Source organism: Anarrhichthys ocellatus, unplaced genomic scaffold, assembly GCF_004355925.1.
Source record: "Anarrhichthys ocellatus isolate YVR2014 unplaced genomic scaffold, GSC_Weel_1.0 scaffold11, whole genome shotgun sequence".
In the NCBI taxonomy this organism is placed as follows: Eukaryota; Metazoa; Chordata; class Actinopteri; order Perciformes; family Anarhichadidae; genus Anarrhichthys; species Anarrhichthys ocellatus.
The window spans coordinates 10,737,001-10,752,193 of NW_022280041.1; the positions used below are offsets into that span (position 1 = coordinate 10,737,001).

General features: G+C 45.5%; 1 protein-coding gene across 1 annotated transcript; it reads right to left on the minus strand.

Moving 5' to 3' along the window:
- Positions 1-58: 58 nt before the first annotated feature.
- Positions 59-14,675, minus strand: fxr2 (FMR1 autosomal homolog 2). Its single transcript, XM_031850786.1, has 17 exons — positions 13,957-14,675; positions 11,136-11,188; positions 10,226-10,319; positions 9,627-9,698; positions 8,233-8,381; positions 8,029-8,122; positions 7,555-7,671; positions 7,227-7,397; positions 7,041-7,119; positions 6,771-6,928; positions 6,226-6,312; positions 4,157-4,376; positions 3,884-4,063; positions 3,358-3,549; positions 3,081-3,188; positions 2,788-2,876; positions 59-2,697 (listed from the first exon to the last, which is right to left on the minus strand). The coding sequence occupies exons 1-17, from the start codon at positions 14,005-14,007 to the stop codon at positions 2,587-2,589; spliced, it is 2,025 nt and encodes a 674-aa protein (XP_031706646.1). The 5' UTR covers positions 14,008-14,675; the 3' UTR covers positions 59-2,586.
- Positions 14,676-15,193: the final 518 nt, after the last annotated feature.

Here is a 15,193-nt window from a genome sequence, read left to right on the forward strand (position 1 = left end):
CTGCTGTGTCAGCGTTTGGGCCTATAATAAAAAGAACAAACTATTCAGAAAAGATGTATACCAAACAATGAAAAGTCCTTTATTGCCATCAGAACATGAGTGAGAAAACCAGAGACAAAATCTGACAAGAGTGAGGAGTCGACTGTACAACCAGCATCCGTCCACGCGCGCGCGCACACGCACACACACACACACACACACACACACACACACACACACACACACACCAGTCTTTCAACAGGACGCAAGGGGTACAGATACACAAGGATATACAGTACTCACACAATGAGGTATAAAGGTAAACACACACACCAGATAGGGGCTTCGGTCCTCCACTCACACACATGCGACTGAACCAAGGTACAAATACTCAAGTACTCGTTCATTCTTTAATAAAAACACAACATACAGGCGAGCAGAAATGTATGACAGCAGCATCTGGGTCATCTCAACCACACTCCCATTCATCTGTCTCTCCAAAACCTTTGGTCATGTGGACGCTTGCGTGTCATGCACAACGTTGCCCTCGTAAAATGTAATACTTTGTGAGACTCCCGACAACTTGTGACTCGTATCCATCGATAAAAACATGGGCGTTCTGGGCAGATGAGAGGGAGAGGGGGGGCGAAATGTTTTTGAAGTCACAAATAGTTTCTCTTCAAGGTAGAGTTTCTACGTTAGTTGGACATTCAATGTGTACATTAGCAGCAATTCTAGTGAATGAAACGATGGCTTTGTAAGTCAGATTAATAAACACCTTTTCCTCATGCACAGGACAGGCACCACCTACTACTCGTTAACTAAAGGCCATGCACGTTAGAAAAATAGACTGCAAACTCACAAGACATAGAAATCAAAGTTCGTCTCCAGAGAATAGGTTGATTTCACTTCAATTTTTTATTTCATGTTTTTTTTTTTTCTAAGATGTGGAAATAGCAACAAAAAAAAAACTTGAGCGGTAACCAAGACAACAGTAACAACATGAGCAGAGAGCCACTGAGGGTTTCGACTTCCTCTCGTACTCCCATTTGACAACCCAATCCGCCCGGGTACAAGACCGACACCTCGCTCGTTTCGCCCGGTTCTCCTGTTGCCGACCTCTACTTTGCGCCATGCGGGCGACCACGTCAACCTACACGCACCTGGTGTGTATGTATGTGTCCTGCGAGTGTGGACCTGTGTCTCGTGGCTCTCATGTCATTTGAAGCTGTCCCAATTCCCCCACAGTCCGCAGTGTCCAGGCCCATCCCCCCCAACTAGCAGCGCCCCGTCCCAGAAAGGTGGTCGCCCTCGTGTGCGTCCGGAGCCGTGCGCTGCAGTGGTTTATCAAGACACTAGTGTGGCTGGAAGCTAGCACCGCCGCCCCCTCCGACACTGAGAAAGAGGCACGGTATAGTTCTCTTTAAGTCTAAATCTATAGTTCAAGTCTGCCGTCGGTCTGGTCTCCGCCTGTCCTGTTTTACAAGGCTGTATGGGAGCCACCCTGGACCCTCAAAAGACCTCAAACAGGTAGGAGGAGGAAGACACCCCTCAGGCCTGTCGATAAGTAGAGACGCCTCACCGTGCGACCCGCCCAGGGCTGCCTTACGTTTTGTTACCTCTCCCCTCCCAGTTTTGTTCTGTGGTTGCCAAATATCTCAACTGTGCACACACAAACACATACACGTATGTACGTGCACGCACGCACTGACCCCTACGCTGTCCATTCTACACGGAATGAGGACAAGCGCCTTGAATTTCGTGTTTGGCACCAGACTTCTTTTTGCCTCGCGTTGGCTAGCCACTCTCTCCTCTTCTGTATCCTCTATTCACTCCTTTTACTCCTCACTCCCTCACACATCTGTTCTTTTCTCAACCCCCCCACCCCATCCCAAAAAAAACCTGATAGAATACCTCGCTCTTTTTCTTCCTCTTGGGAAACAAAAACAAACTTAACTGGAAAAACTCAAGTTTTTTTTATTATTTTTTTTTTTTTTTTCAAATTCAAGGCACAATGTCTATCCATATCCCAGTCTGTCTGTCTCCACCCAGGTTCAGTGTGCGGACATCGTGTCACATAAGCTATTGGACTGCTTGTACGCCGCTCCCTGCAGCTTACATCTCTCTAGTCTGCACTTTAACACTGTTAAGAGACGCGTCTGTTTTGGTTGAGAGAGCGACCGCCAAGTCCAAACCAGTGATAAACAATGAACGAAATTAACATAACGAAAATACACAAATAAAGACAACCGTTTCAAAAACAAAGAAAAAAAAAAAAGTCTCGTCCTGTTTCTCGTATTTCAGTATTTTTAAAAATCAAGTCATATCCACCAGCTCTTTTTTGGCAAGCTAGGTTTTTTTTTTTTGTTTTTTTTTTAAATAAGCACTAAGTACTGATAGATAGGATAGCATACACCGGTAACGTGTGTTTTTAAGTAGATGCGTTTGTCGTTTTTTTGTACTTTTTCACTCTCATAGTATGAATTCAGGTATTTTGTCAGGTACTTTTCACTCATCTGTTTAAGGTTTAAGTTAATGCAAGCAGGGACAGAGTTTGCCATGGAGTCTTGCTCTAGACTTGGGTTCGCGAGGAGCAGAGCCGTCTCTTTACGAGACCCCGTTGACCAAGGTCAGGGTCTCGCTGGCCGAGGTCATGCCTTTGCTGGGGGAACCCTTGGAGGGCGTTTGCTCATCCTTAGTGGTGCTGGTCCCGTTCTCCTGTGTGTGCGGGTGGTAGAGGGGTGGTGAGAATCTGACTTATATCAATAAAACTGAGGCTGAAGTCAATACGTGTGTTCCTGCCTGTACCTTGGGCTCGGGGCCAGCGTGGTTTTCCTTCTGTGGCAGGTTCTGTCTGCTCTGGGACTCAGCACGGGATATGTAGTCAGCAACAGTCACTGGAAACATTGAGATGTGTTAGCTAGAACAATCGCTAGGGGGCGAGCTGTATCGTACATGAAGCCAGAGACTCAAAATGCCCTGGTATCGTTTTAAGAAAGGCTGTCAGCAACTCTGTAGCAATAAAGACGTCCAATAGAGAGCAATCATATCCTGTTCATTCTGAAGAGGAAAACGTTAACTAGTGAAACCCAGTGACTCACCACTTTCACCGGGCTGTCTGTCACGGCTGGCTGAACCTCCCTCTGGGCGGTTGCCACGATTACGACGGCGGCGGCTTCTGTTGCGGCGTTGAGGTCGCGCCTCATCATCTAACAGTCAAATGAGGAAACAAGAGGTTACCGTCTCTGGTTATGTCTCCGTGCTAAATTTCTGCTTCCATCAAGCGTTCTGGTTGTGATTGCAGAAATTTACAATGTGCATTTCTGTTTCGACAATAATACAACAGAGACAAGAGTACAACACTAAGGTTCTTCTCACCCAGTCCGTTCTCGCTGGGGCCAGCCTGGCTGTCCGACTCCGTGGCAGCGTCCATCACGCTGGGCTCCTGGTCGTTGCGGCGGCGTCGGGAGCGTCTGCGGCGGTCTCCCACGCCGTCACTGGTGTCTGCGTCAGCGAGCTCTCCCTCACCCTCCAGCAGGGAGTATGGGTTACTGTCTGGATCCCTCAGCACTGGATATGCCACAGAAAGTTAGTATTGCAACCATACTGCAACTAACAGTATTTATTTACGTTGGATTTAACGCAAAGACTGTCTGACTGAAAACCATATTGTGAATCTCCTGTAGCCACCTGATACTGGCTTTTGTTTCACCAATGCACAACTAATCTACCCCGGACTCTCAGGTGAGCCGTCTTTCCTGGAAAGACTTCCAGACCTGTTTAGCAGCACCATACTCGGTTGTAGTTTCTCATGTTATTATTCTAAGGTCATATTACATCCTAAGTGAACTAAAGGTGAAATGTAAGGGCCCTTGATGGTAACCTGAACATGGGCTGTACCTACCTGAGCTGATGGAGTTGGAAGGCTTGGACCCCGGCCCTCCGCGGCCTCGTCCTGAGTTAGAGCCTCGGCCCCTGCCGCCCCGTCGGGAGCCTCTCTCATCTCCGCCAATGCCGCGGGGCCGCTGCTCTCGCTCGCTAACCTCCTCCGACTCAGAAGCATTGGACAGTTCAGAGTTTGTGCCTGGATCAAGACATGTAAAAACAAACATTAGCATGTGACTTTTTACACGACAGATGTGTCTTCCATTCTTTATATCAGCTCCTTCGTTCTCACCATATCCAGAGTACTGGGTGTTGGAGGCCCTACGCCCTCTGCCGCGGCCCCCGTAGGTACGAGAGTTGTGGAGTGAGTTGCTGCTCTCATCTGTCAAGTAGCCTTTCTCCCGTTCGACACCGGGGCCCCCGGTCCGATTAGCAGGTGCGCGGTACCCAACCCCGATCTGACGGAGCTGCTCGTCAATCTGGAGACGCTCTAGGCGCAGCTGCTCCACTTCCTACAGGACAGGGACGATGAGACAAATGTAGACTGTGTGCACTTCATAGCCTGTTCCTCTGCACACGGTTCATTGAAATATTTCAACAAAGTGCCCCCTCCTCCCTGCCTCCTGTCCTACAGTACACCTTGACATCCGCTTGTTAATAAACAGAAAAAGTCACAACACAAACCACCATATAAATAACAGTTATCAAAGTGAGTCCTCAATGGCACCAATCATGTATTCTATATTGCATCTTCATCATAAATTAAACAAGATTCCTGAGCCACCTTGGTGACAAGGTGACCTGGGCCACTTCCAGTTTGTCAAAAATAATGCAGCCTGCCAAAAGTTCTGTATAGAGCTTCCATTGTACACAGATTATCTGACCAACAGGCATTATCAGATTTCACTTCAGACAAAGGACACATGCTGCTATTTTAAAAATCAGATGAGCCACATGTGTGGGGACCAAAAAAGGATTGCAAATACTTCAATGCAATCAAGGATGTTTGCAAGAATTATTATTAAATCTACAAAAAGTAATTTGCAGTATTAAAGTGCTTTCTACTCATAACAATAACAGATGTTGTTGCTGACCTTTTACATGGTTGATTTATTGAGACCAAGCCATGGTCTTAAAATCCTCTGCTGTGGGCCTGGGCTGGCTCTGTGCTTGTTATTACATCACTATACCACTAAGTGGCAGCAATGCGTCAAGTTCAGTGTACTGACCAGATATGACTGTGGGCAAATTCAATCCCCCCCAAAAAACCTGAAACATAACCGTCTTCTGTTGAAACACCGTCCAATTTCTGACGGATACAGAGTGAAAATATTGGTTTGTGGGGATCGAGGTTCAGAACGACTTATTGGTATTAGAGAACATCTGAAGTTTTCTGGATGTGTCTTGAATGACACAATGGAGGTGAAATACCACTGTATAGATTGTCCCTTCACTTTTTAATCTCTTTGGACAGAGACCAGATTTATAACGCATTGAATAGCCCAATTGGTTGCTAAGCTTTGCCTCGGGAACCCTAAAAATGGGAAAAACTGTTGACAATGGAAACTGATTGTGATGCGTGACCGTTACACTTTGAGTCGTCCTTCACACAATTCTCCAGCTGCTTAATATCATTTTGCTGGTCCCATTCTGCCCATGGGACATAAATCTTTTAAAAGTATGAAAATTTTTTCCAGCATGTGCCATCTTCCCTGATGAGGGGTTGGGCTTTGGCCTCTTAATGGCAGCAGTGCAATGCCAGCAGTTTCTATGGTGGTTTAGTGGTGGGTGATTTGGAGGAGAGGGTCTCACTTCACGGTGTGACAGCTGCCTCCACCAACGACAGCTGAGCCTCAAGGGAAGAGTGAAAGAAGTGAGGCACAGGGCAGGGGGTCTGGAGTTATTTCTGGAAGCTGAGGGTCCAGATAGCTGGTAATCTAAACTCATGCGTACCCTTCACCCCATCCCAGAGAGAGTGGCTATTTATAAAAGCGCATGAGGTAAGGGCAAAACGAGGCACTCTCAGCAGCTCTCCTCACGTGGTGTTGGGCAGGGGGGGAGGGGGAGGGGGGGGACAGGTGAATGACCAATATGAAATGACCCTACACATAAGCCCACAGCACCCTGTCCTCATCCAACACATGTTGCATAAAGGACATGTGCTTCTAAGAAACATCTTTCCTCAACTAAGTGTCCAGATATTCTGAGCAAAAACACATTTATGGAATCAAAGTCTGCAATGTACAGAAGACAAATGCTGTACATGTGCAGGTCTTTTTAAATCTGAAGTGTTTTTAATTGACAGGAACAGAGACACAGCCAGTGCCGCCATCTACTGGGGAACGTGGAGGATTCACTCACCTGGAGGTAGGACACATGGTACTCCAACAGAGCCTGAGCATTGCTGATGTTCTCTTTAGTTCCCACAAACACGAAGGGAACCAGGCCCTGATAAAAAACACACAGAGGGGGAGAAGAAGAGTTTCTCATTAAAAAACAAACACTCATCACTATAAATGCTGACGCCCATTATTGGGGAGAAATCCCTGAGTAGGAAACAAAGTAGGAAAATAACATTTTAAGTGGTGATTTACAAACAATTTCTGGTGTGATTAGTGTGCTTAAACATCACAGGAAGCACACCCAACAGAAACATATCAAGCCATCAGAGACAACAGACAGCTGAGAGCCCACACACAGCCAACATATGCTGTGCAGTGGGCTGTGGTTATTGCAAGCAATGAAAACATAAGTGCTAGTGAGAAAACAAAAGACACAAAGCAGCAGAATGGAACAGCAGACAGCACATGGGACTTCTACACTATGCTGTAGTTAATACGCTTTGCTCCTGGGAGAGCAGGGGGGGGGGTTCAGGGGACTGAGTTCCAGTCGCTCGGTCCATTCACCTCTTTGTTGCCGGCAGTGTCGTCCCTGCTTGCCGCCTGCCTGCCTCCCTCCTCCCGGGGAAGCTTTTTGTCGTTGTCTCCCTCAATCCGCACACGGACCACGCCCGACTTGTCCACGATCTCCTGAATGACTTTGCCGCTCTTGCCGATGACTTTGCCTGTGCAAGAGAGAAAGAGGACGGAATAGAATGTCAGGATGATAAGAGTGTTGTGACATGGAGTGTGTCAAGTGGGACAAAATGAGCTCCCTCAGGAATGTAGCTCACTCACCTACAAGGTTCCTGGGTACCTGAAAGTAGTCTTCTTTGAATTCTAGAAACTCTCTAGCCTGCTTTACTGCCTCTGGGCTCTGCAACACAACACAACCATTAGACCACATTACACTACAGTATATCTATCCAAACATTGGGACACGAACCGACACACAATACCACACAAGCTCATTAAGCGGCGTACCTCTCCGTAGATCCTGAACGTGCAGCTTTCCTCCTCCAACTCGATCGCTGTGACACCGGCAACTTTCCTTGCCTGCTGGATGTTGGCACCATGGGAGCCGATGGCGAGGCCCATCAGGTCCTCCCTGACCTTCACCTCCTCCTGGTACGCTGATGCTAACTGCTTACTGGTCTGGGAGGGGAAACACATAGGTGGTTTGTGTGCAAATGTATAAACCAAGCCTAAATGGTTGGCTAGGGTTTGTAGTTTTTCCAACGACAAACATCCACGCGTACAGGCGAAATTAAGTGGATTTGACAGGATGTAGTCGTAAGAAGAGTAGGTTTACCTCCAAATGTTTGGTGGCTTCTTCGTTGCGGGACATTAACATAAGCTTGGTACGGATGCTGCGGAAATGCATGTCGCTCAGAAGAGACGCACGCTTTACTGTGGTTTCATTTGTAGACTGAAGAGGACAAAAAAAAGGGTAAAGTTACAATTCATCAACAATTGTTTGATCAGTTTTTGTGAATATGACTGTATTTGATGAGTCACAAAGTTGTCAAAAATGTGCCATCACAATTTTGTCATTGTATTTGTCTAAAAAATAGGAAAGGCTGGAAGAGGAGAAAATATATGTGACATTAGCTGGATTCAAATATACATGTAACAGTAAGAATACCCAGAAAACCCCTTTCAGATTTTAACAAGTGAGAGTCACTATAGCTCCTTCCCATCATTTCTTCATCTGTGGATGTGTAACAAGGCCATTCCCTTGTTCATGAGGTGAGACCCAGCTGAAGTGTGTATTCTGACTACTAACCAGCACAATGAGTTCGTGTGTTTGGGCACTGTAGAAGATGCAGTTGGCTCCGATTGCTTTCCTGAATTCTTTGTGAATGTTGTCATTTTCACAGCTGTCGATAAGAACATAAACCACAGGAGAGTCAGCCTCGTTATTGAGCTCGGTGCAATGCTGACGTTTATTCAAATAAATCTATCATCAGGGCGTGAACCCGACACTCACATGTCCCTCAGGTCTTCTGGGATCGGGATGGGGACCTTGTGGAAGGAGGTTCGAGAGGAAGGACTGTTGGGGTTGAGGGGCCTGATGCGCTCCGCTGTGACAATCTCGTTGTATGTGGCGTCGCATGCGGCGTATTCTATCACATAGAACTGAAAACGGCACACAAGAGAGACACATTTTTAATAATGTAGCCAGAAATGTCAAGACACATGAATGTTGGCCAGCCCAGATAACCAATGTGAATTGAAAAACACAACACATGCCAAGATATAGACGGAGCAGCACTGCTGAATTCAATCCATACAAAAACTCTGACTCAGCAGTCTAGTTAAAGATTCATTGACGTCCGCTCTCAGATTAAAAATGAATTGGTGTCCGCTCTCAAATTAAGAAATCATATGTCACATCAAAAATACATTCATTCATCTATTAAAAGAAGCTACACTACACTCTGTTCCCAGTTTCTTCTGTGTTAAGGAGTGAGATGCAGAGAAAGAAAAAGGGGAGCCCAGAGAGAGTGAGGCAGTGAGATGAACATTGCACACTCCGTGCTCAAAAGGACAGAATTAAAGCCATCAGTCAATGCTAGACATTCCTGCAGGCTCTTATCAGACTGCTCCAAATAACAGCACTACACCAGCAGCAGCTCCCCGTGGCTCAGTAGCATTACAACGCTGTCCTTTGCCATATCCCACTCACCCACTATTCAACCTGCAGCTCGTGCCGGTGGTGACCAAGAGCCAGTTCCGGTTCTCGGTTATTAGAAACATCCAAAAAAAAATACGTCAACTGTGCCGTTAGACCGAGCCGGTTGCAAATCCATTTTGTCATGAGAAGTCGGTGAGAAGAAGCAGCACAGGGTGCATGGGAATACAATTTGAAGGCACAATGTCAGACCACATCAGGACATACTGGCTCTTTGAGCTCATTACGCTGCAGCTACTACAGGCTTGTATTCACTCAATACAGCAGTACTCAGAGCTCAATAAAAAGCTACTGTCAATACAGCAAAACACTGATGGTAAAGGGAAAGATAATAGCTATATATTAAATATTGAGATCCAGAGGAAGCTAACCTTGTTGGATCTCATCACTGACAATATTAATATTCGTCATTTTCAACTAAATAGCTCCGGGACCTTTTAAGCACCGGGAACTAAAACTCAGGAACTACCAATTCCTTCAGTGCAGTGTTTCCACCGCATTCAAGGCACTGTGAAGATTATCATCATACAGAGGGGGAAAAGGGATTTGAAAACACCATTAAGACAAAGAACAACATGGCTCTGAATAGAGTTTACTGTTATAGTTTTTTAGTATCCCTTACCCCCTTCTTTAAATCTATTTTTTATTTTTTTAAATAGTTATGCTCCTTGGTTCATGGAACTACTTACCTCTCCCTTCATCATACGGACTCGGGCCAACCACCAGCCACATGGCTCCTGTTCGTTGGCCCTCGAGTAAACCTGTGAGGAGATACACAGTGAATTAGACAAAAAATAAATGAAACTATTCCACACAGTAAATGTACTTCAAAACAGCAGACCGGATGCATACATATTGTGCAACCAACTACTGTTGTGTGACATGGAGAATATGCAGAATATGTGAGGGAAAAGTGTTGACTCAAGTGCGCAACTTCTATAGTTACAATTTATGACTCATTGTACAAAATGCAAGTAATATATTCCTCAACTTTAACACCAGACGATAACTTCAATATGTTCAATATGCATATAATAATAAATAATCGTGGTCAAAAGCACCAAATAAATCCAGATTTAAAACGGCTTTTAATCAGTCACATCCCAGATGACGTTTTACAGTAAGAGCAATACTTAAAGAGTTTCATTTGAGATGTTTCATAATTCAGAGGCCATATGGATGTTCTGGAAAAGTCAGTCAAAAGTCAATACTATAATTATTGTATAATGATCCTTGTGGTGAGGCCTTGAGTGATGAGGTTAGTGTAAACTCAGGTGGATGGTCTTACCTCCACCTCCTCTCCTTCACCAATCTCCTTGTGGTATTCGGCTGGAGGAGGCAACCGCACGTCGCTGAAGGGCAACTGTCTCTCTGGCTGCCAGCTACGGCAAGACGACAGAGACAAAACAAAAACACTCGTCAGCTAATCAACAACTCGCGGTAACAAAACGTAATACGGTTACGTTGTTCACGCTGTCTAGCTCGAGCTCCTTTTACCCTCATGTCATATTGGGATTGTAAAGACATGGTGTATTACCCACTCACTGTGCAGAACATGAACAGACTTAATGAAAATAAAAATGGGTTATTAAACACTGTGTCTGGACAGTGAGTGACTATGTTCATTGTATCATGCACTTTACATTACATAAGAACTTGAAAATGGATCAAAAAGAGTGCAAAAAAGTTCAGTCAATGACCGGCTCAGTCAGTATTGATATCGGAAAAAAACAAACCTCTAATTTTCATTAAGAGCCTTATTGTTATTCATTATATTCAATATGCTACTCTAACAACTCTGTGTGCTCAGAGAAAGTAAAAGGCGAAAGGGAATCATACCACCCCTCCAACCCTGCATACCGCGGGTCCCTATTTTTAGGGGCACCCTGCTCTACAAGCTGAGATAAAGATGGACCAGGGGGATGGGTGGGTAGTGGAAAGGGACAGTAGGTGGGGCTATGAGTACATGCTATCAGAGCAGGAGGTAAAAAAAAAATAAAAAAAAACTGTTAGAGACATGTATGGACAGCTGCATGCCAAGCACAGGTGCTGAAGAGGACAGTTTTGAATGTGTGGGTGAAGCCTGGAGCAGTCATCGTAACTCTCCATTACTACCGGTCAAGCTTCATTTCCCCGTGTACGGACTATTTACCATAAAGCAGACGTACAGGAGACGTTACCAGAAAGAGGAAACTTACTTGTTTTCAAAAACAATTGTGAGCGAGTCTTCGTGGACATCTTTGATGTAACCCTAAGAGAGAAGCAGAGAGACAGATTTTTATTCCCATGAATTCTCAAGACAGACAGTGATGAAGGGTGGGGCCGTGAGCATTTGATTTTACATGTAAACAACTTAAGACAGCTGACTTGTACGCCATGCTTAGACCGATACTGCGACTGTTGCTGAAAAAGAGCATCTGAGGCTTTTTTGGAAGCCGAGACATTTCATCACAAACACAATTCTCTGGCTGTAAATTCTGTGCTGGATAAAGTGACGATGAACACTGACTCCTCCTGACAGCACAGACAGCCTGGGACTTTCTCTCACACACTCACAATATTAAAATGCATGAGCTTTATCTTTGTGTTCAAAGTGGGAATACTGTAGTTTTTCAAGAGGCATGTTCATGAGGGCACTCACTCAGCCTAGCCTACATGGACATACTATGCGATAGCCCAGAGACAACTACTACTAGAGAGATCACTTTAACATTGTCCATCATGGCCATCCACAAATCTGTCACAGCATGCCCTAAACTTTGACCGACAACCCCACCCACCCACCCACCACCAGGCAACGACGAGACGGAAGGAAAGTGGTGGGTGTGGCATGTCTCACGGTGTGACACTACCGTATATGGGACAGAACGGTCAGGCAGTATCTCGAAAGCATGTGTGGCTGTCGGAGTGGGGGTGTGGATTCACCTGCTGGCAAGGTGCTGCCTTTGCACTGCAAGAGCTGGCTAGGGTTTCAGCCTGGATCATGGGGGAAAGTGTGTGTAGTCACATTGGGATTTTACACCCTGTGTTAAGCAGTCCACTCTTGACTACAACTCTGATTATCAGTCACAACCTGTTGCTGTCCTGAGACGGTCAAAACAGGCCTCTGTATCTACATGAACGGTTCTGAAGAACCCAGCATTGACCACAGATCTGACTTAAAAGGGGCTCATCCTCCAGAGGTCACATTAGGAGACGGCCGCATGTTATGTCAGGTTGAGTATTGCTTCCACCAAATAATACCAGGTCAGAGGGCAGGCAAGCCCTCGTTCTAATGGGACATGACTGGTGGAAAGGTGGGGGCAGAGAGCTTCGTAATGATGTCCCCTCGTCCTCAGCCCAGCAGCCACATGCAGTCCACGTGGTGAGCGGGGCCTTTAGGAGCAGAGGAGGCAGGTTTGCAACCTTCCTCGCCCACAAAAAAAGCTATTGTGATCAGATAAGCGTATTTGATTGCCCTGCTTATAATAAAATGTAAATAAATGTGCAAAACCTGAGATCTTTATTGATGCAAGATTCCCAGCCAAGAAAAGGAAACTAATAATTGCTTGCATTTAACAGAATACCAAATTGTTTGAATCCTCATTTAGGCTTTTATCAGCTTGCCTGTCACATGCTTGCTGCTGCAAAAGATGCCGACGTTAGGCTACACAAGACAAAGTGCCAGTTTCCTTACAGGTGCTGCATTGCCCTGACAGGTTCATAAATATGATCCTGATCCATAGTTAAAAAGGAAAAACTGACTCAAACCGGCACTAAGGTGAATGAAGAGCATTCAAACAGCAAACATCATTTTACTCCATGTGTCAACCACAACAGGAAAAAGGCAACGCAGATTTGTCTCCACTCCCTCCCATCAAAGACAACATGTTATTTACTGGAATGTGACATTTAGAATGTCGCTAACAGTTAAATGGCCGTCTCATTGACATCCACAAAATGAGAGCTGTGAGATAATGGAGGTAGTAGAGAGGAGTGGGAGAGTTCATTCATGCCAGAGCCAAACTGTCACCCTGTAAAACAGAACGACAGGTGAAGCCCCATGAGGGGAGTAAATATAGGCTCATCTCTAAACCACCATGTGGCCGCTCGATTATCTGAACACCCAAAGGCGGAGAAGAGCACATGGAGAAATAAATGTGTTAAAACTAAGAGCATTAGAATATGATATGTCACATTGGTTAAGACTAGAAAGCAGGGGGAGGATTAATGGAGTTTACATATTCGATGAAATCTCAAATTATAGGAGAAACTACAATGTTCACCAAGACCCAAATCCGTACGACTGATGTAAGATGTCTTTTAATAATATGAACATATAGAATTAACTTTGCAGTCACCAATTTGCCACCTTAATGTGATGTTTGACAACAAGCGGTGACACAGCAGCAATAAAGACTTGAAGTCGTGTCTAGATATAAAACTATAAATTATTTTGAAAATGAGGCAGAATTGAAACAGAAACTTCAGTTCCTCTTTGGCAGAGCAATACACAGAAGACCCAAGATTCCGTTGTGTTGCTGGACCGTGGGTTATTAAGGGACAATACAGATATGTGGTAGCCTCTGTGAGCTTTGATATAGCATCTCATCATACCTGTACAACAGCTGTCTGATTAGCAAATCGCTTCATTTTTAAATGCTTGAATACCACATGTCAAGACAAAGCAACATGCTATGAGAAATGCTGCATGCCATGTAAAAACTGTAGGAATCTGGTTCCTATATTATGGCCTCTGCGCGTATTGACATTTGTTAAAAACAACCAAATATAGGCCATACATGGGGATATCAAGTGCACTAGCTTCACAGCTAGCTGGAGCTAGCTACCCACCCCACAATGGCCAACGTTCATGGAACGCAAAACCATCCCTTCTCGTCAAAACTGGACCTAAGCTAATATCAGTCAAATAGTTAACGTTAAGCAAGCGCCGGGCTCAGGGAAACGAAACCTAGAAGCTCTTTCTGAAACAAAACTTTGAACTGGGACAACTATAAACTACGACTGTAACCAGGTTACCTTGTAGAAGGCCCCATTCGAGCCGCGAACTTCCACGGCCAGCCCGTCCATACTGGTCGGTAGTTCCCCACAGCTGAGCTTCTCTGTGGCCGGTAGGACTCCCGGGGAGTCCGGTAACGTGACCACCCCCAGCTTAGCTGGCCCTTCGCCGCTATCCGGCCGCTCCGGCCGGTTGTGGATTTCCAGTGTTTCGGGTGGAGGGAGAGGGGCAGAGGTGAAGGGTTGGGGAGATGATGGGTGTGATGGGGCACACTAATGCAACGCAGACGAGGTCTCCAGCAGCAGCTAGTTAGGAGGCTCCGTTGTCCGCTTTTGTCTGAAAGTGGGATTGTTGGTCGGCAGCTGAAAGGCACCGCCACGAGCAATGGGGGAAGTCTCGACGTGCGCGAGGAGGAAAACGAAGCTAATGATGCTACGGCAGGAGGATGCTAGCTGATGGATAATTAGCTGGGAGGCTAGCTATAAACACCTTGATCCCGTCAGTTTTCAGAGATGCTAGCTGACTAGCATTTGATAGCCTGGTTGCGTTTGTTGGTTGTGCGTGTGGCGCAGTCGTCACGTTGAAAAATTTCACAGAAGTCGTCAGTGGGGGTCGTTTCTTCAGCCTGTGGTGCAATTTTCATTGGCGTTTCTTTCCCACAAATCGTTTGAGATGCACGGCCGCCCGGCGACTCCTACTCCAACTACCCGTCCCCACAAACACACGCCGATAGAGTGGATCAGAGTGGGACTGAATGACCTCGAACACCCCACCCCTCCATGACAAAAACACGCCCATTGGGAAACCCAGGATCATGATTGGTCAAAGACCTTCGCAATCAACACTAACTTCCATTAATTGGTTTAGGAAATATGGGCTGGTCCACAAACGTGACCAATGAAATCTAGAGAGCTGCATCCAAACACAATTCATTGGTTTTACTCCGTGTCAGTTATGATTTTATTCAAATTGTCTGGCTCACATATCTAATTTTGCCCACTCATTGATGAGTGAGGACCGCCAGCCATTGTGTAAACAGCATTACTGCGAAGTTACTACACGTATAATGAACCAAGCATGAATCATATTATATGCTGGAAACACCCATTTTCAGACTAGGAAAGGGAAAAACCCCACACTGAGTTATGTTTTTTATGCTTATATATGTTTATTTGATATTTATATTTACAACTATGTTTTCACAGTGTACATAACAGTCCTGTCTATTCTTCATCTGTATCTGTCCCGCTTTGATGC

Bases quoted from the DNA above. Each gene is read 5' to 3' on its own strand.
- fxr2 (XM_031850786.1), bottom strand. From the start codon at position 14,007: ATGGACGGGCTGGCCGTGGAAGTTCGCGGCTCGAATGGGGCCTTCTAC. The intron at 6,929-7,040 runs GTGAGTGAGCTA...TCTCTTGCACAG, and splicing joins GGTACCCAGGAACCTTGTAG to GCAAAGTCATCGGCAAGAGC. The intron at 3,189-3,357 runs GTGAGAAGAACC...TTTGACTGTTAG, and splicing joins CCCCAGCGAGAACGGACTGG to ATGATGAGGCGCGACCTCAA.